A 24,156-nucleotide genomic window follows, 5' to 3' on the forward strand; every position below is an offset into this window, starting at 1 on the left:
CCAGTCGATGGCCATCTCTGGCAGTGCCCCAGGCCCCCTGCCGGCCCCCTGCCTCCCTGCCGGCCCCAGGCCCATGCTTCTGGGGGGTTGTCTCCTGCCTGCTGCTCCTGCCTGCAACCACTGCTCCCATTGGCTGGGAAGAGGGAGCTGTGGCCAATGGGAGATGCAGGGTTGTTGTTCGCAGGCAGGAGCAGCATGTGGAGCCTTTTTCCCTCCCTCCCTCCCCCAGGGGCTGTATTGGCCCCTTCTGGGAGCAGTGTGGGGCTGGGGCAGGCGTGGAGCCTGCTTTAGCCTCGCTGCGCTGCCAGCTGGGAGCCAACCAAGGTAAGTGCTGCCCGTGAGAGGCCGTACCCAGCAGCCCATACCCCCTGCTGCACCCTAAGCCCCTGTCCTAGCCCTGAGCCCCCTCCTGGAGCCAGCACTCCAAACCACCTCCTGCACCCCAGTCCTGATCCCCTGCCCCAGAGCCAGTACCTCAAACCCCCCCTGCACCCCAGCCCTGATCCCCCTCTGAGCCAGCACCCTGCATGCCCTCCAACACTCTGCCCAAGCCTGGAGCCCCATCCTGCACCCAAACACCCTCCCAGCGCTTGCACCCCTCACCATGTCCTGCACCCCAACCCCTCAGCCCCAGGCTCAGCCCAGAGCCCCCTCCCACACTGTGAACCCCTTGGCCCCTGCCCTAACCCAGTGAAAGTGGGGGGGGGGAGAGCAAGTGAGGGGGGGGGAATGGAGTGAGCAGGGAGGGGCCTTGGGGAAGGGGTGGGGTAGATCCTGGGTTGCCCTTAAATTCAAAAAGTGATCTTGGGTGTAAAAATGTTGGAGACCACTGCTCTAGGGCTATAGATGTTTAAACAGTAGGATGGGGAATATTTAGTTACATAATATATTCTCACAGTAAAATGACAAAGTATTACTATCTTATCAGCTACAATTGGTTAATAACACACTAAAAGCATCCTGATTGGTTAATAAGTTAGGTTAATAACTAAATCAGTGTTTTAATATCCTGTGCTGCAAAGAGCTACAGGAGACACATTAAATTATTCCTAGGGGAATTCTGTGACAAAACATTAAAAATTCTGCATATTTTATTTGTTGAAACTGCCATGATTATATTGTGTGTGTTCAATTATTTTCATAATTGATTTCAAAATATGTCAGCAAGTGTGTCTGTAACAATACAGACCAAAAAAAGATTCTGGTAATTTTTTTTTTTTTTTTACATATTCCTTACTGGGTATATGAACACAGAACTTTGAGTAATTCATTTAAATTACAATACAGAACTGTATTTCCTGCACCTCAGAAGCAGTGCAAAGGTTTGGGAGAGTCAGGGGTAAAGGAGGAGCTGAGGAGCCTGGAGTGAATTTGGAGGGTTGTTGGGTGTGGGTGGGAGAAATCCGGAACAGGGTTTTTTTGTGGGGGGGAGGGGAAGGGGCAGGAGTGTTGGGGAGCCTCCCTCATGTAGACCCTGGCTGATCCCAAACCTCTTCCATTCAGTCAGGCACATCTGCCCCTGTCCCCGCACCCCCCATCCGGATAGGTCCCTGCAGCCCCCCCCACCCCACATCCCCATGTGGCTATGTACCCTCACTGCCATTCTGAACCCCAGACTGTGACCCCCTCAGCGGTCCTGTGTGCCCCACTCTGTCCTAACCTGGCTCCATGGGACAGGTGCTGTGATGAACTTTCTACTCCTGGGGGAATTCTGTGCCACTGGGCATGCACAGATCCCCCCCACCCCACCTTCTGCCCCAGAAGTGCTGCAGTTCTACCTTTTACCCACCAGAGGCCGCTGTGGCACCAGACCAGCCTGCTGTGTTCATGCTGTTGGCTGTTTTGACACCACAGCGGCACCTGGTGGGTGAAAGGTGGAACTGCAGCACTTCTGGGCAGAATGTATTTTCTGCAGAAAACAATTATGCAGGACACATGAATTCTGCACATGTACAGTGGCGCAGAATTCCCCCAGGAGTAACATTAAAGAGCCACTGGCAGCATGTAAGCCCCACTCAGAGTATCACAGAGTTTGCACCCACTCCCGTTACTGGAGGCTGTTCCAGAACCTGGCTCCTCTCATGGTTAGAAACATTCTAATTTCCAACTTAAGAGTATTAATGGCCATCTTATCCCCTTTTGTTCTTGTGCCAACTCTCTCCTGTAGTTTAAATAGCTCTTCACTCTCTCTCCCCCCTCTCCCCCCGGTGTTGAGAGAGCAATCAGATCTCCTCGCACCTGGAGTTTTGCCGGGCTAAACAAACCAAGCTCTCGTGCGATCGGCCTTCCATTCCCCAATCATCCTCACAGCCCTTCTCTGCACCTGTTCAAATTAATCTTTCTTGAACATGGGTGACCAGAACTCCACAGTGTCCGAGATGAGGCCTGGCCACTGCCCTGTCCAATGGCATTAACACATCCCTGTCTCTACAGGAAATGCCTCACCTGATGCATCCTAGGATCACCTTTGTCTTTTTCACAGCCACAGCACATGGGTGTCTACAACTATAGTAATTCTGTGATGGACTGAAACGCAACTCTTTCTCCTCTGCTTCCAGTCGGTGAGCCCCCAGCTTAGACCAGAAATTCTTACAACCTCCTAAATCCATGACTTGCACTTTATACTATTAAATTCATCCTATTTCTGTTACTCCAGTCTCACGGTCATCCAGTCCTCCCTGGGCAATACTCTGAGCCTCCTATGGGCCAACCATGCTCCCAGATATCACATTTCATTAGCACACTCCTACTTTTTGTGCCAAGGTCATGAATTAAAATAAGTAAGTAAATTCAGTCCCAAGCCAGATTTTTGAGGCACTCACCTGCTAACCTTCCTCCAGCTGAATAGTTCTCCTTTCAGCACAGCCTGTTGTCATCTCCCCTTTAGCCAGTTCCTTAGCCACCCTACAAATCTTCTGCTGATCCCATATTCTCCAGCTTTACTCATTTCCCATGTGGCATCCTATCAAATGCTTTACTGAAATCCAAATTGATCCATTTCCCTTGCCAAGAGAACGTTATTGTCTCAAAGAAAGCTCAGGTTAGTCTGGCCTTTGGCAAACCCATGGTGCCTTTATCCCTTTACTTCATTCATTTAATTATATTTTTCTTCAAAATTTGTTCTGAAGTTTGCACACTATGAAGAGAGACCGATGCGGCTGTAGTTGCCTGGATCACTTTTTTCCCTTTCTTAAATATAGGTTCTGTAGCGACTATTCTCTAGTGGTATGGTACCTCCCCAATCGGATAGATTTGTTAACAATCCTTTCTACCGGACTTGCCAGTTCTTGTGCCACTTCTTTTGGTATTCTGGGCTGGAGATTATCTGGCACCCATGACTAGACTGCATTAAGCTCTTGAATTTTACTTCCCTCCCTTTCCACACACTCATTGCCTTTAGCCATCTTGCCTTTCCCCTACGGTTCAGTTGGACTGTTATGTCAGTTCCCTTTTAGTAGCCTTGTCCCATGAGCTCGGTCTTTAAAAATCTGCCCCCCCCCGCCCCCCCCCCCCCCCCCCCCATGGGGCTTTTTGTGGCTGGAGGAAACGCCTAGGCTGGGCGTGTGAAGACACTGGTGAACATCTGTATGAAGCACGGCCCATGGGAGTGCTCCAGCCCTGGGCTGCTGTCACCGCAGGGCTTCCCCAGACAAGAGTAGATGCTCTGGGGATGCTGTAGGAGTGAATGAGATAGGCCTGGAGCAAGCCCTTTCTGGGTCCTGACACCGTAGCACTGCAGGGGGCTCAGGGTCTCCCCACCCTTTTTAAGGAGTGTGATTGCCCTCAGCCAGCAGGTCAGACACTTTCAGGCCAGGAGCATAAACAGCCACTCTGCTAGAAAGTGATGGAATGTAATAACCACCTAGTGCTCCCCGCCAGCGCTGCCTGGCCCCTGCTGCTGCTCACGGGAACAGGGTACGACAGCGCTTCGCAATCTGGGAGATTCAGCCGCTAACAGTCTGTCCGCTGGGCTAGTGCCACACCTGAAGTGGAAACATTTGTCACCAGGATGTTCCTAAGGCTTCCTTAGTAACAGAACGAAGAGCTGAGACTTTTCAGTTGGGCCGTAGGCAGTGTGGACTGGAGGCATGAAGCTAAGGATTGGGGTTGGGTAGTCCTTGGGCCGATCTCTTCATCTTTGTCTAAAATGGGACTCGTGCTTACCCCGCTGGCTGGGAGGGCTGGGAAGGGTCATTCAGTTTGGCTGTACAGTGCTGTGAACAGCCAGGAACTTTGCGGCTGCTAAGTGGTAAATTGACTGTCTCGCTAAAGATCGGAAAGTCCAATAGTCAACCAGCTGGGCAAGATGGGACTCGATCTGCCTGCACCTGTCTGGCCAGGGCCTCTCTCTACATTGCCCACAGCCCTTGTTCTCTGGGCGCCAGGTGGACGCTTCTTGGGATAGGGGCTCCTAGGCAGAGCTGCTGAGTGGCAGAGCTGAGCTCCACGAAGAGGAATCTGGTGACCAGGGTTGTAGGCATTTAACTTTTACACTATTTATTGGAAATATAACTGTCCTGCTCCTTCATTGCTCCCCCGGGCCATGCGCAGGGGAAGCAAACGATTAATCAAGACAACAGCTGAAGTGATGTAGCAGAAACACATCTCTGGGGGATGGAAACAACAGCTGTGGGCTCCTGCTTCAGACAGGTCCAGCCTTCTCGGCCGCTCCAGCCAGCCTGGTCAGCTGCAGGGCCTGCTGCTTAATTCCGAACAGGCCCGCGAGCTTTAGGAGCATCCCTTCCATCATGGACTCATCCTTGTTTGCCTGGAAAGGAGGGAGGAAAATAACAGAGGCTAATCCCCAGCTTGTCAGCAGAGCAAGTGGAGCAGGGCCAAGCGACAGTGTTCAGCTGGTGCTGGGAGCCAGCTGTGCTGAATGTAACCCTTCCACCTGCTTCACAGCCAAGCACGCCTGCTTCTGAGTGAGGCTGCCTCCTGCCCACCCACCACAGGCCTAGCGGGGAGCTTGGGCACGGAGCCCGAGATCTGTACCTACCCTGGCAGACGCTCGCTCCTCGCCGAAGGTTGTCAGCAGGCCAGAGACAAACAGGTTAATGACCACGTACAGCATGGATATGACACTGGTGGTGATCAGCAAGGACCCCAAGACTGGGTCTAAGTTGATAACCTAGAAGGCAGCAGCACAGAGCCCAGGATGAAGGGGGCACAAGTACAGAGTCATGCTTCCAGCTGGGCCTCTCCTTAGACACACGCATGTGGAAGCCTGCACAAGCAGCTGCTCCCAGGGCCTTTTACAGAGGCTGTGTTTAACTCTGGGGCACATGCAAATGTTGCCAAACTCTTCCAATCTGCACAAATGTCTGTGCCTATAGCACATGCCCAGCGAAGGTGCCTGTCCCAGTGGAGGCTGAGAGCTTCCTGTGGGGGGCCGAGCTGCATGCTCGCTCCGAGGGGAGTGTGCAGTTGGCAGCAGCCCTGGGTGAGGAAGTGCCTGGTACCAAACCTGGGGTGAGTAACTGCACAGCTCCACTTCTGTGGGCCCCACCCTCTTGTTTCTCCTGCTACACTGGGATTGGAAGGGCAGCAGCAGGTCCTTGATTGCACTGAGCCCTGTTCTGGGGGAAACAAAATGGTACCAGGCTCAGGGCGCTCACCGTGTCATAGTTAAAGATCCCGATCAGGAGCCCAACAATGGTCACCGACGAGCTGAAGAAAGTCTTGTAGTTCGCGATGCTCCAGCCAAACAGAAGGTTACACTGGTCAGCAATGAAGGAGAAGGACGGTGAGGGAGAGAGGGAGGACAGAAAGGGGAGCGTGCAGTGTGAACATAACGGCCAGACTGGGTCAGACCAAGGGTCCATCTAGCCCAGTGTCCTGTCTGCCGACAGTGGCCAGTGCCAGGGGCCCCAGAGAGAATGAACAGAACAGGGAATCATCAAGTGACCCATCCCCTGTCGTCCATTTCCAGCTTCTGACAAACAGAGGCTAGAGACACCATCCCTGCTCATCCTGCTAATAGCCACTGATTGCCCCATCCCCCAGGAACTGATCTCGTTCTGTTTTGACCCGTTACAGTGTGGAATTCATGGCCCTGCTGCTTCTGCCCAGTGGAACATGCTCTAACCCCCCCTGCTTCTCTGTGCCCCCCCCCCCCCCACGCCAGGGCCGGTGCCAGGTCCCTTCCAGAGCAACTTACAGCCATGGAGTAGCCCACCAGCAGCAGCAGCAGCACCAGCAGGAAGCCCAGCACCTCCTGCCAGGCTCGGCGCAGCGTCCCGCTGATCAGGTGCATTCTGGGGCTGAGGCGCAGCAGGTTCCACAGCTTCCCCGTGGCCAGGGCGACCAGGAAGGCCAGCAGGTAGGTGAGAGCAGAGGCCACTTGCGCTGTCTCGTAGAAACTGACAAACCTGCCCCAAAGAGGAGTGGAGCCTGTCTGCACACGCCCCCAAGCGCGTCCCAGTGTCCCGCAGCCCCTGGCCCACCCAGCAGCAGAGATGGGGCCTCGTCGGCCCAGCACCGGGCTGCGTTCCCCACCCGCCCCGGGGGGGGTGCCGTGCTGGTTCCTCCGGGAGCAGGTGGATGGTGACTCGTGGGAAGCAGGGGCGCGGCGCAGGGGCTGGGAGTCGGAATACCTGCCCTCTATTCCCCGCTCTGCCGTGGGCCCTGTGAGCTGGGGGGGTGGGGTCTAGCCAGGGGCTGAGCATTCTAGCAGCAGTGTGAGTGGGATGGGACTAGGGCAGCCGGCTACGCACGCTGCTGGGGCCGCATGTCTGTTGTAGCACGCTAGCCTGATGAGAGTCAGCGCAGGGACTTCCAGCTCCTGTGGGCTGCACCCTCGGTTTCCCTCTCAGCGCAGGGGGCCGGGCCGGGCCGTGGGGAGTTGGGAAAGTCCAATACGGAATGTCTGTAAGACGCCAGGAGAGTCTCTCGATCCCGGGGCTGTAGCAGCTCGTACTCCAAGGCTAGAAGGGACCGTTGTGATGCTAGAGTCTGACGGCCTGTACAGCCCGGGCCAGCGGCTTTCCCTCCAGCAATGCCTGTTGGAACTAGACTGTGTCTCCAGTCGTGATTCAAAAACTGCCCGTGATGGGAATTGACACAACCCCTGGTAAGATGTTCAAATGGTGAATTCCCTTCTTAAACTTTTACACCTTATTTCCAGTCTCAATTTGTCCAGCTTCAACGTCCAGCCCTTGGATCATGTTAGATCTTTGTTTGCTACATTGGCCCTGTTTTCAAAGCTCTGCTCCCCTGTAGACACTTAGAAACTGGAATCCAGTCAGCCCTTAACCTTCTCTTTTCTAGCTAAATACATTGAGCTCTTTGAGTCTCTCACTCTGAGGCAGGTTTTCTGATCCTTTACTCATTCTCCTGGCTCTTCTCTGAACCCTCTCCAATTTATCAACATACTGCTTGAACTGGACACAGTATTCCAGTGCTGACTGCACCACTGCCAAATACAGTGCAGAGGTAAAATAGCCTCCAAGGATTGTATTAGCGCTTGTGGCTACAGCTTCACACTGGGAGCTCATAAGTCTTTTTCAGAGTCCCTGCTTCCCAGGGCAGAGGCCCCGTCCTGTAGGTGTGGCCTGCGTTCTGTGCTCCTGAGTGTGCTACCTTACATCTGGCTGTAGTGAAACACACAAAGTTTGCTTGCGCCCAGCCTACCAAGCAATCCAAATTGCTCTGAACCAGTGACCTGTCCTCTTCTTATTTACCACTCTCCCAATTTTGTATCACCTGCAAACTTTATCAGTCAGGCGTTTGTCTTCTTCCAGTCACTGATAAAAATATTAAATAGCCTCAGGCCAAGAGCCCTGAAGGACCTCACGGGAACACTCTTGCTCGGGGGGTCCCGTTCACAGGTACATTTGAGAGCTGTCAGGTAAGGAGTGTCTCATCCATTTACTGTCTGCCCCGTTGACCACGTCTCACTCTAGCTTTTTAATACCACTGTCGTGCAGCACCATGGCAAAGGCTTCACAGGCCCTACTGCGTCAGCATCATGAATCCCCTTCATCAGCCAAACCTCGAGGGTTGTCCACAAAGAAAAGCTACTTTGACAGGCTCCGTCTTCCATCAACTCCTGCTTCTGCAAAGCATGTTCTCTGCTGCTCCCCGCAGGCCGAGGCGGCAGAGACAGTGGGGGATTGTGGGATGGTCCCTGCAGCCCGGCTTGCCTGGTAAGATGTCCTCGGCGTAGGGAGAGATGCAGCTGGAGGCCTGCTCTGACCTGTCCGGGGGCCCCATTTTCACAGCTCCAGGGCAGGACATGGGGCAAATTCCAATTCAAACTCACTCAGAAAGGATTTCAGTAGCCTCCATCACCCACCTCTGCCCATAGGTGCTGGAAATAGGGGTGGTGCCGCACCCCCTGGCTGGAAATAGGGGTGGTGCCGCACCCCCTGGCTGGAAGTGGTTTCCATTATATGCAGGGTTTGCAGTTCTCAGCACCCCTGCTTCTGTCTTCGAGGGGGAGAGAGAGCAGCGTCCCTCAGCCAGTCAGGCCTTGTCTGGCTGCCCCATAGCTACTCACATGAAAACGTGGCTTCTTTGCAAGGAGGCTGACTGGCCAAAGGGTGAGAGGCGGATGAGGCCTGCCAGAGGAGGTGAGGCCTCCGCAGTTCAGTTAGAGCACGTTCCTCAGAGCACAGCCCCGCACGGTGCCCTAGGATCCCCTTGCAGCCTGACTTGGTAAGTGGAGTGGGGCGTTGGAGGCCTGAGAGCCGATTGGTGACTGAGCGCCCGGCCCTGCAGCAAAGGGCAAGCGGCTGCATTGTGCCAGGCCAGTGGCTCAGGGGCCTGCCGCTCAACCACGGCTCTGGGTATGGAAGAGACTTGTCTGGTTTGTGCTAGAGGTGACAGCATGTCTGCCCTGCAGGAGCTCCTGGCCCCACCCTGCTCTCTGGGCCTGGCTCCCTGCCCCCCGGCTCACCTGCTGCGGTCCCGGTGATATTTCTCCATCACGCTCTTCTGCAGGAGACGGCACTTGATGTACACCCCAGATGCTGCAAGGCTGATGAGAATTATGCTTATGTCCAGCACGTTTCTCTGGCTGCTGAAGTATCTCCACTTCTGCTGCTTCAGCCGCCGCCCCTGGACACAGGGGACGTGGTCAGGGTGTGCCCTGTGAATCCCTTACTCAGCCGGCGCGACGGCCCAGTGCGAGGGGCTCCGCTCAGAGCAGAGCGAGAGGCCAGGCTAGGGGAGCCTGAGACAGGGAGTGGGCAGCCGGCAGAGCGCACTAGCGGCGCTGCGGAGTGGGAGCGCTAGGCCCAGCTCAGGGGCTGGACACGGGCCTGTCGGGACGCAGCGGACGGGCCAGTGGCAGTATTTGTGCTGGGAGGGTCCCCCGGAGTGAAATGAACTGCTGTGCGCTCACCGCCAGGGACGTGCCACCTCCTTGGAGCAAGGCAGGAGGGGCTCGTGAGAGCAGGCAGGTGCGCGCCAGGCCTGCTACCTGTCCTCACGCCCCGCCCGGCTCACCTGCACCCAGAGGTCGAAGAGCAGCAGCAGGAGGTAGGTGACTTGCGCGCAGGTCAGCTGGGTCAAGCCGCTGCTGCTGTACAGCCGGATGCTCTGCAGCTCCGCAGAGGGGAGGAAGGCACCTGAGAGGGATGAAGGCAGCGGGAGAGGAGAGCGCTTGGCTCTGGAACTCACCGCCTTCCCCTGCATCCCTTGGAGCAGCCCTGCCCCAAGCCTGCTGCCTGGACAGAGGGAGCTGGGCCCTGCTCGGGGCCCATGGGGCAGGACAGCGCCGGCAGGGGCTGGCTCCTGTTTCTACTAGCTGTGCCCACTGGCCCCTCTGCCATCGGGCATTTGCCCTGCCCTCCCACTGTGCCCGCCCTGGCTGCTGAGGGAGGCACCCCGCTGCTGGGAGGTGCTGGGGGCGCGGGGGCTCTCTTGGGGCGTGGGCTGCCAGGCCTGGCTCGCGGTGGGGCCACCGACCTGTCCCGGGGGTCTCCAGGAGCAAGGTGACCACACAGAAGAGGTTCACGTTGGCGTTGTAGACTGTGAACTCCACAAAGATGGCGCAGCTGCATCCATCCAGCCACCGGCTCCGCTCCAGATACCGCAGGACACTGTAGGGGTGGGGGCTGTTACAGGGTGAGGCTGGGAGTCCGGGCGGCAGGACACTGCCCAGGAGAGCAGCCAGCCTGGACCCGGGCCTGGAAAGAGCAGCAGGCCAGGAGCACCGGGGCATGTGCTAATGGCCAGTGATTCACCACTGACCCCCCCCCCCTGCATTGGGGGCCTGCTCCTCTGACCCCCGGGCCTGATCGGCCGCCATGGGGCCGTGCCCCCCACCGGAGCCCTGGGCCCGCTCAGCCGCCATGGGGCCACCCCCCCCCACCGGAGCCCCGGGGCCGTCCTCCTCCCCCACCGGAGCCCCAGAGCCCTGAAATGCTCCCCACGCTGCCATTCTTTACAGCCCCCTGCCGCTACCACGTCCCTTCAGTCCCTGGTGCCTGAGGCCCGGGCTGGCAGCTCGGCGCAGCGCAGGGCTGCACAGGGGGAGTGCGGGGCAGGCCCAGCACCCCGCCAGCCTGGAGAACAGGGCGACAGACACATGGAGTTCGCTCAGTTGAGGGATAGAGACCGTGTCTGTCCCCACAGCAGGAGGCTGCAGCGATGGCAAAGCGGAGCCAAGCCGGCGGCACAGAGGCCATGGGGGGTGCAAAGGGCAGGCAGCTTGGAGGAGCGTGACCCACGCAGGCTCTGCCCCCACCTGTGTGCACGGCTGGAGTTGGTTCCCAGGTGTGCCAGGTAGCCTCCTCCCGGGTAGAGGGACAGCTGCCCCCACACGGGGTGTTCCCCCAGGCTCTCTGCGCCGTGGTTCACCCAGATGCTATCCTGTGCCCCCATGCTCTGGCCAGGGGGACCCCAGACAGGCCCATGGCCCCCTGCGTCCTGCTGGCGGCAGGAGCAGAGCTGGTGCTGTGGCTGGGGCCGGAGCTGCCGCAGCCGCACGCTGCCGAGGAGGAGGGTGTTTCCATCTGAGATGAATCCTGCGGCACAAGGCGAAGGTGCCATGGAAAGGGTCTCTGATGAGTACAATGCGCAGGGGCATGGAGTGGCCGCAGCAAGCAGGGGGGTGCTGGGATACTGCACCCCACTGCCTGCCACGGGCCCCAGCGTCTGTCACCCAGGCAGCCCCCCACCCTCAGAGCCTGTGCTGCAGGTGCATTGTTTCAGAAAAACAGGGGGGGGGTAAAGTTGCATCAGCCTGGCGCTAGGGTTACCACCTTTGAATTGCAAACTAATCAGCCCCCTGCCACAAGGCAACTCCGCACCCCACTTCAGCAGCCATTTACGGTATCCAGCGAAGTAACCCATATTGAGAACCTCGCACGGCTCCTCACACCCTCTCACACGCACGGTGCTGGCGTGGTGGTGGTGGCAGACAGCTGCTGTATTTTCAACAGCTCTGATCTGCTATGGCTTAAACTGGTAAGTGGGAACACTGCAGCATCTCTAGCTGGACACAGAAACTTTTACCATTCGCTACCTCCGTGTATTGTGGTGATAATGCAAAGCTTTCAACCCAGATAAAACCCAGCAGATTAAATGAGTTTTCTGGCAACTGGCAAATACATAAAAACCGGCCAGGCCAGTCAAATCCCAGCGGGGTGGGAACCCGGGTGGGAACCCTCCAGCCCAGTCTTTTTAATCTTCTATCATTGCGGACCCCTGAAAACCTAGGCCTGGGGCCACTGCCCCTTTGGAAATCAGAGCTGGTCCGTGGAAGCCCAGCTGAAAGCCGCTGCCGGCTGTGCTGCTCTCTGGGAGCCCAGCCCCATGCGCCCCACTGCCAATGCCAGGGCAGCCTGCAGAGGTGAGCACCACCCCAGGGGGCAATGATGGGGAGCAGCCCCTCCCCCCAGCCACACCCTCCCTCTTCCACACCACGTTCTACTGTCCCGGGGGGCGAGGCACTCCCCGCTCTGCCCATGTCTGCGACCGCCCCAGGGGCCCTGTGGCATGGGCAGAGGATGGGGGCACTCACCTGGGCGTGGCCCGTCGAGGCTGGGCAGGAGCGTGCCGCGGGCCCAGCGATAGAAGTCCCCCAGGCCGCGGATGTGGTGGAAGTTGGGTATGATGCCCTTGCGAATGGCCTCGTTGAAGTACAGCTCGTGGGGGCTGCGCTCCGTGTAGCACACGACCATCAGGGAGGCCAGGAGAACGAGTTGCGCTGCCGGGCAGACAGAGGATGGCCACTCGGAGCCTACCCAGGCAGGGCCGTCCTTAGGAGTTATGGGGCCCTACACCGGCGCCTTCGGCTCTGTGAATACAGCCTCTGCCTGCTGCCTAGTAAGGAGACTGCAGCACACGCTGGCTGTGCGGGAGCCGACCCGCTCTGACCTGCTGTCCCAGTCACAGGCGCCGACGCCGTCCCAGCCCCGGAGCACCCACAGGGAAAACTGAGCGGGTGCAGAGCACCCACCAGCACCAAGCTCCCCCCCTCCCCCCGCGCCTACCAACTCCTCCCGCTCCCTCCCAGCGCTCCCGGAGCGCCCCGAACAGCTGATTTGCGGTGTTCTAGCTCCGGGAGGGAGGGGGAGGAGGCAGGGAAGAGGCGGGGAGGGGGTGGAGCAGGGGTGCTAAGAGGCGGGGTGGGGGCTTGGGGAAAGGGGTGGAGTGGGGGGGATCGAGCACCCCCCAGCAAGATGAGAAGTCAGCGCCTATGGTCCCGGTGATGCCCCACATTTTTGGATGCCCTACACAGCCGCGTATGCTGTGTATGCCTAAGGACGGCCCTGTGCCCGAGGGATGCCAGGCCTGACCCGGCCTCCTGGCGTAGAGCAGGTGCGTTCGCTGGGGCGACGGCCACCTCCAGAGCCCGCAGAGGCGTGTCACCCCCACTGCCTTTAGCGTCCTGGTGGCGGCCTGACCCAGCCCCAGCCCAGCTGGCGGGGGAAAGACCCAGCCCCCATGGTTCCAGCTCCGTCAGACGTGCTGGTGCCCACAAAGGCCCAGTCCTGCCAGCAGGCTAATTGGGGCACTCCCCATTGCTGCAAAGCCCAGCCCCTAATCTGCAGCTCCCCGACCCTGCTGGCTCCTTTCCCACGTGCCGTGTGTCTAATGGGACCTTGTGCGGCTCGGCCCCGGCCCACTGCCAGCCCTGCCTCAGGCAGCCACCAGCGTCCTGCTCCATGAAACTGGCCCGTGCTACCCTGCGCCCAGCTCGCTGCCTAGTGCCAGCTCACTGCCTTCGTTCCATGCTTGCAGCTGGTCTGCGTGCTGGGCTCCCGGGGGCTGGGGGCCCTGGGGTGTCGGGGCCCCTTGGCGCTACTGTAAGACATGTCACCGACAATGCCGTGGGATGAGGTGAGTGGGGGCTCCGGGGCTGGGGGCAGAGCCTGCAGGAGCTGCCATCTCACTGCCCCACAGCACTGGCTGCTGCAGCCTCTCGCCCTTGCTGGGGCCTGGGCAGAGCCAGCCCAGCCCTACCTACGATCTCTCCCAGCTGTGTGTACAGCTGCTTCTTCTTCCAGGTCCTCCCCCTTCGAGGGGACGCTGGTCTTGGGCACGGGGGGTGGTAGACGGGGTCATTCCAGTCTCTTGTCCCAGGCAGCTCCAAGTAGGGGCACCTGGCTGCAGAAAGACATGTCAGGGCTGCAGCACAGGTAGCGGCCGCGAGGGCCTGCCGCGGGACGCCCTCACTGGCGGCTGGGTGGTGGGTTGGCCTCACCCCATAACACTCCTGGACGCAGGCCGGCGAGAGGCTCAGTAACCAGGGCGAGCAAAGGGCTGAGCCGATGGCGAGCCTGGGCCTGCAAAGTTACCAGCAGGAGCCAAGGGACAGGTATTGGTACCACACCCAGTGCCTATCTAACAGCCTGCCAAGGGAGCGGAGAAATCACTGAGCTTCAGTGAAGAGTGGTGGGGGACATGACTCTGATGAGGGCACCCTCTGGGGCCAGCAGCAGGAGCTGCCGTCGGGTGGGTTCATGTCTGGCAGAGAGGGGCCAGGAGCCCCGCAGTGTGCAAACAGATCACACAAAATCAGATTAAAAATGGATGGAAGGAAACGTGTTTTGCTCACTACCGCCCAGGCCTGTGGAACTCTCTGCCACAGGATACTAAGGCAGCCAGCTCAGTAAGGCTCCAGTTGAGTCAGAAGATTCTCTTCCTTCGTGCCCAGGGAGCAGTATTGCACCAGCTGGTGCATTCTGGGGCACTTATACCTCTATGAGCCCCAAGTGCTAGGCAGGGCCAGCTGGTACCATCAGCCTGTCCCGCTCGGGCAGCTGCGGTTCAGGGGTGTGACGCGAGTGTGGGTCCTGCCCCGCTGAAGGGCTCTGCAGAGTGCCTGGGCCTGGCATGTCTGCCAAGTGCTCTGACTGGCTGCACCTAAACACGGACCAGCCACCATTGCTCTGCGGCAGCTGGGCTCCATTTCGGGCCAGCATCAGGCAGCCAGTGGGGCCAGCCTGCGGTACCGTCCGAGCCACACAGGGGATGCAGCCCTGCAAGAGTCCAGCTTTGTGGTGCTGCAGACTAGGGTGCCCCTGCCCAGCCTGGCAGAGCCCCGTGCAGCCCCATGGGCCGTGCAGCGCCTCCTGCCCTGGGGAGCTGGCTCAGGGTTTGCGATGCAAATGGGTCAGTGTAAGCCAGGTCTTGGCTAGGCTGCTGGGACGCCATGTGCTTTGCCAGAGCCCTGCCCCATTGCTGCCATGGCTCTGGGGCAGCGCCATCAGCCCGAGTGTCTGGCTAGCTCCTGCGCTTACCCAGGAGAGCCAGGATCCTCTGCAGCTGCTGCTCCTTCCCCTTGTCCTGCCAGAGCATCCTCTTCAGCACCAGCGAGAAGAGCAGGGTGAGCCCGGCCACCTGTGGGGAGAGGCCCAGGCTGTCAGCGCTGGGGCCTCCACTGGGGCCCACAACTTCACCCTCATCGCCAGTGCCACTGTCCAGGTCACACAAGGTCTCCCGCCACCTGCTAGCGGGAGAAGCTACACAAGGGAGACAGAGACTGGCGGGTTCCCTGCGAGCTGCAAGGGCTGCGTTCACACAGGGCTGGTAACCAGGAGGTGAGCCAAGCTGGGGCTATCCGGAAGTGGGGCTAATTGGTGGCCAGTGCAATAAGGGGATGGCTAGTCTGCCCATCATCTTTCTTTTGAGGTAATTAAAGAAAGAGCCTTTGGAGGAAACCAGCGGCTACTGGAGCAGCTTCGCCAGCCTGGCTGCTCCCCCACCCTCTCCTGGGACCCTGGGTTTTCATCATCCTGCTCCTGAGAGAGGTCCTGGCCAGTGAGCGGGACCCAGAGACCAGCGCCACCTGCACCGGCTGAATCCCGAACGCCAGCAGGGAAAAGGAGCTCTGGTTGGGCTGGCTTTCACCGAGTCAGGGGTTACTGGGCTATAAAAGAACCCCGTAGTTACCCATTACTGGGCAGATACAAGCATAGGTGCTGTGGGGCTGCCGCACCCCCTGGCTTGACGTGGTTTCCATCACATACGGGGTTACAGTTTGGTTCAATGGCTCTCAGCACCCCCCGTACACATTGTTCCAGCCCCCCAGATACAAGCCACTAGAGCTCTTGTACCTCTGAGAATGGTGACTCTTTCGGGGGCGGAGGTTGCTGGGAACTGACTGTAGGTGACAAAGAGTGTATCTTGCTGAATGACAGGTTTCAGAGTAGCAGCCGTGTTAGTCTGTATCCTCAAAAATAACAGGAGTACTTGTGGCACCTTAGAGACTAACAAATTTATTAGAGCATAAGCTTTCGTGGGCTACAACCCACTTCTTCGGATGCATATGCATCCGAAGAAGTGGGTTGTAGCCCACGAAAGCTTATGCTCTAATAAATTTGTTAGTCTCTAAGGTGCCACAAGTACTCCTGTTATCTTGCTGAAGTTAAGTTTAGTCTTTGAAGTGTATTTTCACTTTTGTTGGTTGCCTTTGTGAGCGTTACCCCTTGTGCCTGCACCTCGGGAAACCCTCTCATGTCTGCATTGAATACGCTGGTTTGCCCTGCTCTCTGAACCAGCCCCATGCTCTGACTCAGCTAAGAGACAGTTGACACCAGTTGAGAACAAGCTGCTGGGATGAGAGACATGTTCCTAAATCCCATATGTGCAGGGGAGTATGAATGACACGTTCACACATCCCAGGGGAGTGACGCATTCCTGGATCCCGGGGTGTGTGTGTGGGTGTGTGTATGAGGAGGGGTGGCAAGTTCCCAGATCCTGGGGGTAGGATGTGAGATGCGTTCCTGGATCCCATGGAGGGGGGGTGACGTGTTCCCAGATCCTGGGGTGTGTGTGGGAGGGGTTGGCGAGTTCCCAGATCCTGGGGTGTGTGTGGGAGGGGGTGGTGAGTTCACAGATCCTGGGGGTTGGGTGTGAGATGCGTTCCCGGATCTTGGCGGGTGGGGGTGTGTGATGCTTTCCCAGATCACATGATGCCAGGTGAGACATTCCCAACTCCCAGGGCAGGGGAGTGGCAGACTCTGAACTCTAGAGAAGGTCTGTCTGGCTGCGTCTGGCTGTCAGGTGCTGTAGCTCACACACCCCATGTCTCAGCCATCTCACCTCCACCCTGGTGCCCGACATGTTGCTACTGCCTGGGGCTGTAACCTGCCTTCTGGCGGATGCTCCATTGCTCCTGCCACTACCAGCCACGGAGCCTCCAGCACCCAGGGGCTGAATTTCCTCTCTGGGCCAGTGGCGCTCCAGGCCTCAGCAAGTCACCCCATGCACAGCGGGGATGAACTGGGCCTGCATTACTGTGTGCTTCTCCCTCCAATGCCATTGATGTGCAGCCACCTCTGGGCTGGAACATGGACGTTTTTTAACAGCAACATGACAGCAGATTAAGCTAGGAAGTGAGGTAGGATCCTGGATCCAATCACAAATGTGGAGGGAACTGCAGGAGGCCGGTAGGATTGTCTGGACTGGGCTGCTGACTGTGCCGTGCCTGTGATTGTGCTGTGGCTGGGCCAGGCCTGTGGCTGTACCATGGCTGGGGTCCGTGGCTGTTCTGGGCTCGTGTCTTGGCTGTGGCTGGGGCCCCGGGCTCTGCTGTGGCTGTGCCGGGCCCGTCGCTGTGCCAGGCCTGTGGCTGTGCCGTGGTTGTGCCAGCCCGTGGCTGTGCCGTGGCTCTCACCCAGTTCTCTCCGGGGCTCCCGCACTGAGCTCTTTACCTTCAGTGGCTGCATTATGAAGATGTTCTGGAGGAGAGAGAGCAGCATGGAGACGACCCAGCTGGTGGCTCTCTGCCTGTCCAACTTCAGGCTGAGGAGGACGGTGAAGTAGGCTGAGACCAGGCTGGTGACAGCCACGGTGACCCAGCAGATGAACACAGCCTCTCGGGGGGGCCGGCAGGGGATGGTGGCCTTCTGCACCCGGGGCTCCGAGATGGGGAAGCTCCTCCCGCCCCTGGAACGAGGAGGGGCGGTTAGGCGTGAGTCACGCTCTTGCCGGCAGCTGAGGGAGAGCAGCAGGCTGGTGCGTGGCTACCTGGCCGGTCCAGGTTCCTGCCGCGGGCCTGGCTGCTCCAGCTGCTCCAGCAGGCTCTGGAGCTGGCCAGCTGCCTGGAGGTAGTCGTGGGGATTGCCGAGCTTGCTCAGGTCCAGGGCTCGGAGCTGGGCCTGCAGCGGCCCCAGCACGTGGCTCAGGTGGCCGCTGAGATGGTGATGACTGTCTGAAAGAGCAGGTGTGGCAGCGTCCGTCCTGTCGCCCCAGGCCAGCCCCCCACCACAGGCCAGACAGTTCCCAGTGCAGAGCCTGCCCCGAACCCGGGAGCCCCCTGGGGTGCGAGGGCTCATGGCTACAATCCTGGGGGGAGCTGGATTCCATCCTGCCCCAGGCCTCTGTGCCCCGCTGCACCCAGGCGATGCCGGTTCCCGGCCTGCCAGGGGCTGGGATGGATTTGGAGCTGGTCTGAGACGATCTCGACTCCTCTTTGTTGGCCTGGTTGCAGGGGTGTCTGTGGTGCACTGGGGGGGTTGCGGTGCGAGCGCACTGGCGGGTCTGCGGCATGAGCACACGGGGGGGCACCAGGGTGTGAGCACACTGGGGGGGTCTGCAGTGTGAGTGCACGGGGGGGGGTCTGTGGTGCAAGCGCACTGGGGGGCACCGGGGTGCGAGCGCACTGGGGGGTCTGCGGTGCGAGCTCATGGGGGGGCACTAGGGTGTGAACGCACTGGGGGGGTCTGCAGTGCGAGCGCATGGGGGGGTCTGTGGTGCAAGCGCATGGGGGGGGTCTGCGGTGCGAGCGCACGGGGGGGGTCTGTGGTGCGAGCGCATTGGGGGGGTCTGCGGTGCGAGCTCATGGGGGGGCACTAGGGTGTGAACGCACTGGGGGGGTCTGCAGTGCGAGCGCATGGGGGGGTCTGTGGTGCAAGCGCACTGGGGGGCACCTGGGTGTGAGCGCACGGGGGGTCTGCGGTGCGAGCGCATGGGGGGGGGTCTGCGGTGCGAGTGCACGGGGGGGGGTCTGTGGTGCGAGCGCATTGGGGGGGTCTGCGGCACGAGCGCACGGGTGGGTCTGTGGTGCAAGCACACTGGGGAGCACCGGGGTGTGAGCGCACGGGGGGGGTCTGCGGTGCGAGTACACTGGGTGAGCGCCTTGGGCTGGCAGGAAGTACAGTCAAGGAAGCAGAGAATGGCAAACCCTGGGGGGGGAGGCAAGACCCAGCTGCTAGCTTGGGGGGGGGCGGGGTTGCCTCCCCTCCAGCCAACCTGCAAACGGGTTTTGATCAGGGCAGGCAAGCCCCTCCCCGCCGCCCCCAAACTAAGGGCTAGAGCTGGCCCGTTCTCAGGAGAGGGGGGAGCCCTGCTGGGGCCGTGAAGAAGCTCGTCCTGCCCATCGGGGATGGTGAACAGCTGGGTGAGAAATGGGGTTGTAGGCTGCTGGGTTTAGAACTCTGCTCTAATTGCTTTGTGCCTACAGCTAAAATCCTCCGTGCTGTGGTGTCAGCCGTCCCGTCCCTGCCCCCCACCCCAGGCTCCCCAAGGGATGAGCCGCAGGCGGGAGCACCTGGGTCCCTCAGGCTATAGCCCAGCGCCTGGCCTAAGAGAATCACAGCGGGAGAGCCTGGCGCCTGAGGGGCACGCTCTGAGAGCGGGCAGAGGTGCCATGGGCACATGCACTGACGACTGGGAGGCCTGTGGGCTACCGAGGGAGCTCAGCAGATGCAGCCCCTGAGCATCCCTGCTCTGGGCCGGGCCCTGGGCCTTTTGGGGATCCCTGTCCCTTTGGCACACAGGAGACAGCAGGCTTGGCAGTGGCACGGATGGCTCCCAGGGGGCAGGCACATAGGGCTGCTGGTACGGTGGCTGGTAGGGTGGTCCCGGTACGGACGAGCCAGCAAGGGCTAAGGCTGCCCAGGCGGGCGGGGCGGGGTGGCTCCCAGGAGCAGGCCGTTGGTGTCTGTACCGTTAGCCAGGCAGGGCTCTGCTGGCTCCACGCCCCTGTGGCTGGACCTCCGGAGGTGAGAGCCAACAAGGCAGCAGAGGCTACGCACGAGCTCAGGGACGCTGTCCATCTCCTGGGGCAGAGCCTCGGGCTCCAGGCAGACCTTGGTCCTGGACAGAAACCCCACCGTCGCCTTCAGCTCCTGGATGGGGACAAACGCCAGGGACATGGCTGGCCCTGCCCAGCACCACAGCCTCAGGCCTGGGCGCACACGCTCCATGGGGGTAGGGCCGGCCCTCGCTCATGGCTGGTCCATATCCAATCACTGAGGGCCAAGGAGCAGGGCCAGGCTGGGCCGGGTGGCAGGAGGATGCCAGGGGAGCTGTGAGACCTGAGCCATTCCTGGCTCGCAGGGGCCCTGATCCCGAAGCTCCCCATGGCTCCCCCCTGGCCCGCAGCTGCCCCCAGGCCAGCCAGAGCATTTTGCCATATTGTGCCCCTCATCCCATGCTCTGTGGGACCAGGAAGAGACTCCCACCCCTCTCACTGGGCCTGAAAGGAGCCCCTTGCTCTGCACTCACCTGCGTGATGCGTGTGAGGGGGGACGGCCCCCGGGGGGGTGCAGAGGCCCGCGGGAGCCGGACGCCTGTGGGGGGCAGCGGCAGTTCTTGCGGTGGGACCAGCTGGAAGATGTGCCCGACGACCAGGTTTATAGGGAGCAGGATGAGCGCGGTCTGCACGCTGGTAACAAGCTCCTGCCAGGTGAGCAGGACACGCCCTGACGAAGGGAGAGACGCCCGTTAGCCCAGCGTGGGGCACGCGGGACTGGGCAGCGCAGGGAGAAACCGAGGCAGGGCGTTGGCAGCTGTTCTGGGGGGCCATAGGGGCATGGCTCTGAGTGCAACCCCCCACGCCTTCACCTTCCAGTCCAGCCCTTTGGAGCAGGGCACAGGGGGGCGGGCTCTCCCCCAGGTGTCCATGCTGCCCTGAGGCACCCAGCACCTGGCACCCGCGGGGCACTCCGGACAGCTGAGGCTGAGTGTGTCCTGGCCTGGAGCAGGCAGGCGCCCTGGGACTCCAGGCAGGAATGGGGTTCGCACAACTTGCTATGGGACTGGAGATGCAGGCGTGGGAGCCCCAGCCCTGCCCCTGGCTTTGCCCTGGCGGGGGAAGCCCCGGCTCACCTGGCTGCAGGGCCGCCTGGTTGCCAGCCTCCGGCAGGTCTCTCCAGAACATGATGTTGATGACCATGGTGCAGAGCAGGAGTGTCAGGCAGCAGGCCAGGCGCTGGAGCCGTGTGAAGGGGTCCCAGGGGCAGTGGGTCAGCACCGACAGCCACAGGTGGTCGTGTGTCACCTTCTCCACAAGCGCCGAGCAGAAGAGATGCCTGAGAGAAAGGGGGGTGCCAGGTAGTCAGAGCAACCTGCCCCGCCCAGCACGGCCAGCGCGGGCCAGCTTTGGCTGTGGCTGCCCACAGTGGCGGGCGGGTGGGCAGGCGCGGAGCGCGCAGTGAGCTGGGGCTCTGGGGCGCTTACCTGGAGGAGAGCAGCTCGCTCCTGGAGGCTGCTGGGAAGACCTGATCAAGCTGGCAGTCGCCCAGGTCCGCAGCCAGCCAGGCGCTGCAGAGGAAATGCCACTTCCTCCTGGCTGTCACGTCGCTGACCACCACCTGCCTGACGTACCTGGGGCAGGGGGCAGCGACTCACCTGCTGCCCATTCATGCAGCACCAGCCCCAGGGGGACACACTCTAGGGGTCTCTCCTCCCCTGACAACAGGAGCTGGTGCCCCCTCCCTCGCCCCCTGACACCCTCTGCCCTTCCCCCAAGGAGCACTCTCCCTGTCCCCGGGCAGCACCCGTCCCCTTGCATGTCCACGGGTGCGCTGGGCCCTGGCTCACTCCGCGGGCGTTACCAGGAGGGGCTGGAGCCAGAATTGTCGTGCCAGAGCCTGATGTTGTGCAGCTCCCCCAGGGAGCTCTGGGTGGTAACGAGGAAGACGTCCAGCCCACCATGTTCAAACACGGGCTTGTGGGGGTCCCGCAGGCAGTGCGGCTCGCTCCGTCCCTCTGTCCCGTACAGTGTGAGCACGACCTGCAGCCACAAGGGAGAGCGTCTGGCCATGCACAGCACTGCACAGAGCTCCGTGCCCGGCGCTCCTCCCTACCCACCCTGCCCGGGTGCTGTGCCGCTCTGCCCTGCCCGGCGCTCCTCCCTACCCACCCTGCCCGGGTGCTGTGCCGCTCTGCCCTGCCCAGCGCTCCTCCCTACCCACCCTGCCCAGGTGCTGTGCCGCTCTGCCCTGCCCGGCGCTCCTCCCTACCCAGCCTGCCCGGGTCCTGTGCCGCTCTGCCCTGCCCGGCGCTCCTCCCTACCCACTCTGCCCGGGTGCTGTGCCGCTCTGCCCTGCCCGGCGCTCCTCCCTACCCACCCTGCCCGGGTGCTGTGCCGCTCTGCCCTGCCCGGCGCTCCTCCCTACCCACCCTGCCCGGGTCCTACGCCGCTTTGCCCTGCCCGGCGCTCCTCCCTACCCACCCTGCCCAGGTGCTGTGCCGCTCTGCCCTGCCCGGCGCTCCTCCCTACCCACCCTGCCCGGGTGCTGTGCCGCTCTGCCCTGCCCGGCGCTCCTCCCTACCCACCCTGCCCGGGTGCTGTGCCGCTCTGCCCTGCCCGGCGCTCCTCCCTACCCACTCTGCCCGGGTGCTGTGCCGCTCTGCCCTGCCCGGCGCTCCTCCCTACCCACCCTGCCCGGGTCCTACGCCGCTCTGCCCTGCCCGGCGCTCCTCCCTACCCACCCTGCCCAGGTGCTGTGCCGCTCTGCCCTGCCCGGCGCTCCTCCCTACCCACCCTGCCCGGGTGCTGTGCCGCTCTGCCCTGCCCGGCGCTCCTCCCTACCCACCCTGCCCGGGTGCTGTGCCGCTCTGCCCTGCCCGGCGCTCCTCCCTACCCACCCTGCCCGGGTGCTGTGCCGCTCTGCCCTGCCCGGCGCTCCTCCCTACCCACCCTGCCCGGGTGCTGTGCCGCGCTGCCCTGCCCGGCGCTCCTCCCTACCCACCCTGCCCGGGTGCTGTGCCGCTCTGCCCTGCCCGGCGCTCCTCCCTACCCACCCTGCCCGGGTGCTGTGCCGCTCTGCCCTGCCCGGCGCTCCTCCCTACCCACCCTGCCCGGGTGCTGTGCCGCTCTGCCCTGCCCGGCGCTCCTCCCTACCCAGCCTGCCCGGGTCCTGTGCCGCTCTGCCCTGCCCGGCGCTCCTCCCTATCCACCCTGCCCGGGTGCTGTGCCGCTCTGCCCTGCCCGGCGCTCCTCCCTACCCAGCCTGCCCGGGTCCTGTGCCGCTCTGCCCTGCCCGGCGCTCCTCCCTACCCACCCTGCCCGGGTGCTGTGCCGCTCTGCCCTGCCCGGCGCTCCTCCCTACCCAGCCTGCCCGGGTCCTGTGCCGCTCTGCCCTGCCCGGCGCTCCTCCCTACCCACCCTGCCCGGGTGCTGTGCCGCTCTGCCCTGCCCGGCGCTCCTCCCTACCCAGCCTGCCCGGGTCCTGTGCCGCTCTGCCCTGCTCGGCGCTCCTCCCTACCCACTCTGCCCGGGTCCTACGCCACCCTGCGTCAACTGCACAGAGCTCTCCGTCTGGCCACCTCCCTGCCCATGACGCATGGGTCCTGCGCCACCCTGTGTCAGCTGCACAGAGCTCCCCGTCCGGCTACGCTGCACCGTGCGCTGCACAGATCCTGCACCACCCCATGTGGCATATCTCCTGCGCCTCCCTGCCCTGTGCAGGTCCTGTGCCTTCCTGCGCTGCACGGGTGTGACATTATGAGTGTAATATAATCTCTCATTGAAAGGTGACAGGGCCAGAAAGTGTTAATTACCTCACAGACTGACTTGACCCATGGCCGAACTTTAGAGACTGGTTAGGAAGATATGTAAATGAACAGAGCTGTGAAATGCAAGTCTGCATTGTTAGAGATAGAAGGGTAGGTGTTTGCTCAGGTCTTGTGATGTAAGCAAACAAGTCTTATCTATTGCTATAGCTCTGATTCAAAGATCAAAAAAGGAATATTAGTATTTAGGAAGACACTTGAGTGAAATAGTATTATTGTCTATATGTCTCTTTGAAGGTTGTGGTAACCTGTATCTGAACTCTTTAATGGATAAATTATCCTGTGATAATTGCCATGATGTTTGGGAGAAGGAAAGTTAGGCCTATTGTTTTCTCAGGCCAAAAGGCTGCAGGAAATGTATAAAACCCTGGGACAGGATCCTGCTTCATCTCAGATCTGCTTTGGGTTTCAAGAGGGGGGAAACCTTAAGCCACAAGGATTGAGATCCCCAGTCACTGACTGAAGCCATCCTGAATATGGACATTGGACTATAACCTATGAACTATTTCTAAAAGGACTTTTGGCAACTACAAACTCATCTCTGCTATGTACCTGAACCTCAAGAAAAGAATTCAAGTCTGTATGTACACTGATCTTTTAACAACACTATCTCTCTCTCTTTTTTTTAAATAAATTTTAGTTTAGTTAACAAGAATTGACTATAGCGTGTATTTTGGGTAAGATCTAAGTTATCATTTGACCTGGGTCTGGGGCTTGGTCCTTTGGGGTTGGAAGAATCTTTTCTTTTATATGATGAGATAAGATTTTCAGTAATCATCATCATATCTGACAGGTGTGTCTGGATGGAGGCCTGAGGCTGGGCACTTTAAGGGAACTGCGTTGTTTGGACCTCTGAGTAACCAGTGAGGTAATACAGAGGCTGTTTTGGGCTGGCTTGGTAAATCTAGGTATTGGAATATCCACCAGCGTTTGGGGTGTGTCTGCCCCGTTCTG

General features: G+C 60.4%; 1 protein-coding gene across 1 annotated transcript in view; it reads right to left on the reverse strand.

Annotated features, from left to right (window-relative positions):
• Window positions 1-4,642: 4,642 nt before the first annotated feature.
• PKD1L3 (polycystin 1 like 3, transient receptor potential channel interacting) overlaps window positions 4,643-24,156 on the reverse strand; it is a 35,583-nt gene continuing 16,069 nt past the window's right edge. Inside the window, exons 14-31 of the mRNA XM_065416772.1 lie at window positions 21,240-21,418; window positions 20,863-21,009; window positions 20,512-20,714; window positions 19,909-20,105; window positions 19,349-19,529; window positions 17,428-17,611; window positions 17,112-17,346; window positions 14,697-14,796; window positions 13,417-13,560; window positions 11,972-12,157; window positions 10,694-10,973; window positions 9,913-10,046; window positions 9,451-9,572; window positions 8,900-9,060; window positions 6,161-6,371; window positions 5,619-5,720; window positions 5,006-5,131; window positions 4,643-4,768 (exon numbers count right to left, since the gene is read on the reverse strand). Of these exons, the coding sequence (XP_065272844.1) occupies window positions 4,643-4,768; window positions 5,006-5,131; window positions 5,619-5,720; window positions 6,161-6,371; window positions 8,900-9,060; window positions 9,451-9,572; window positions 9,913-10,046; window positions 10,694-10,973; window positions 11,972-12,157; window positions 13,417-13,560; window positions 14,697-14,796; window positions 17,112-17,346; window positions 17,428-17,611; window positions 19,349-19,529; window positions 19,909-20,105; window positions 20,512-20,714; window positions 20,863-21,009; window positions 21,240-21,418 (3,018 nt within the window). The remainder of the gene's footprint in view (window positions 4,769-5,005; window positions 5,132-5,618; window positions 5,721-6,160; window positions 6,372-8,899; window positions 9,061-9,450; window positions 9,573-9,912; window positions 10,047-10,693; window positions 10,974-11,971; window positions 12,158-13,416; window positions 13,561-14,696; window positions 14,797-17,111; window positions 17,347-17,427; window positions 17,612-19,348; window positions 19,530-19,908; window positions 20,106-20,511; window positions 20,715-20,862; window positions 21,010-21,239; window positions 21,419-24,156) is intronic.

Source organism: Emys orbicularis, chromosome 14 (genome assembly GCF_028017835.1).
Source record: "Emys orbicularis isolate rEmyOrb1 chromosome 14, rEmyOrb1.hap1, whole genome shotgun sequence".
Lineage (NCBI taxonomy): Eukaryota > Metazoa > Chordata > Testudines > Emydidae > Emys > Emys orbicularis.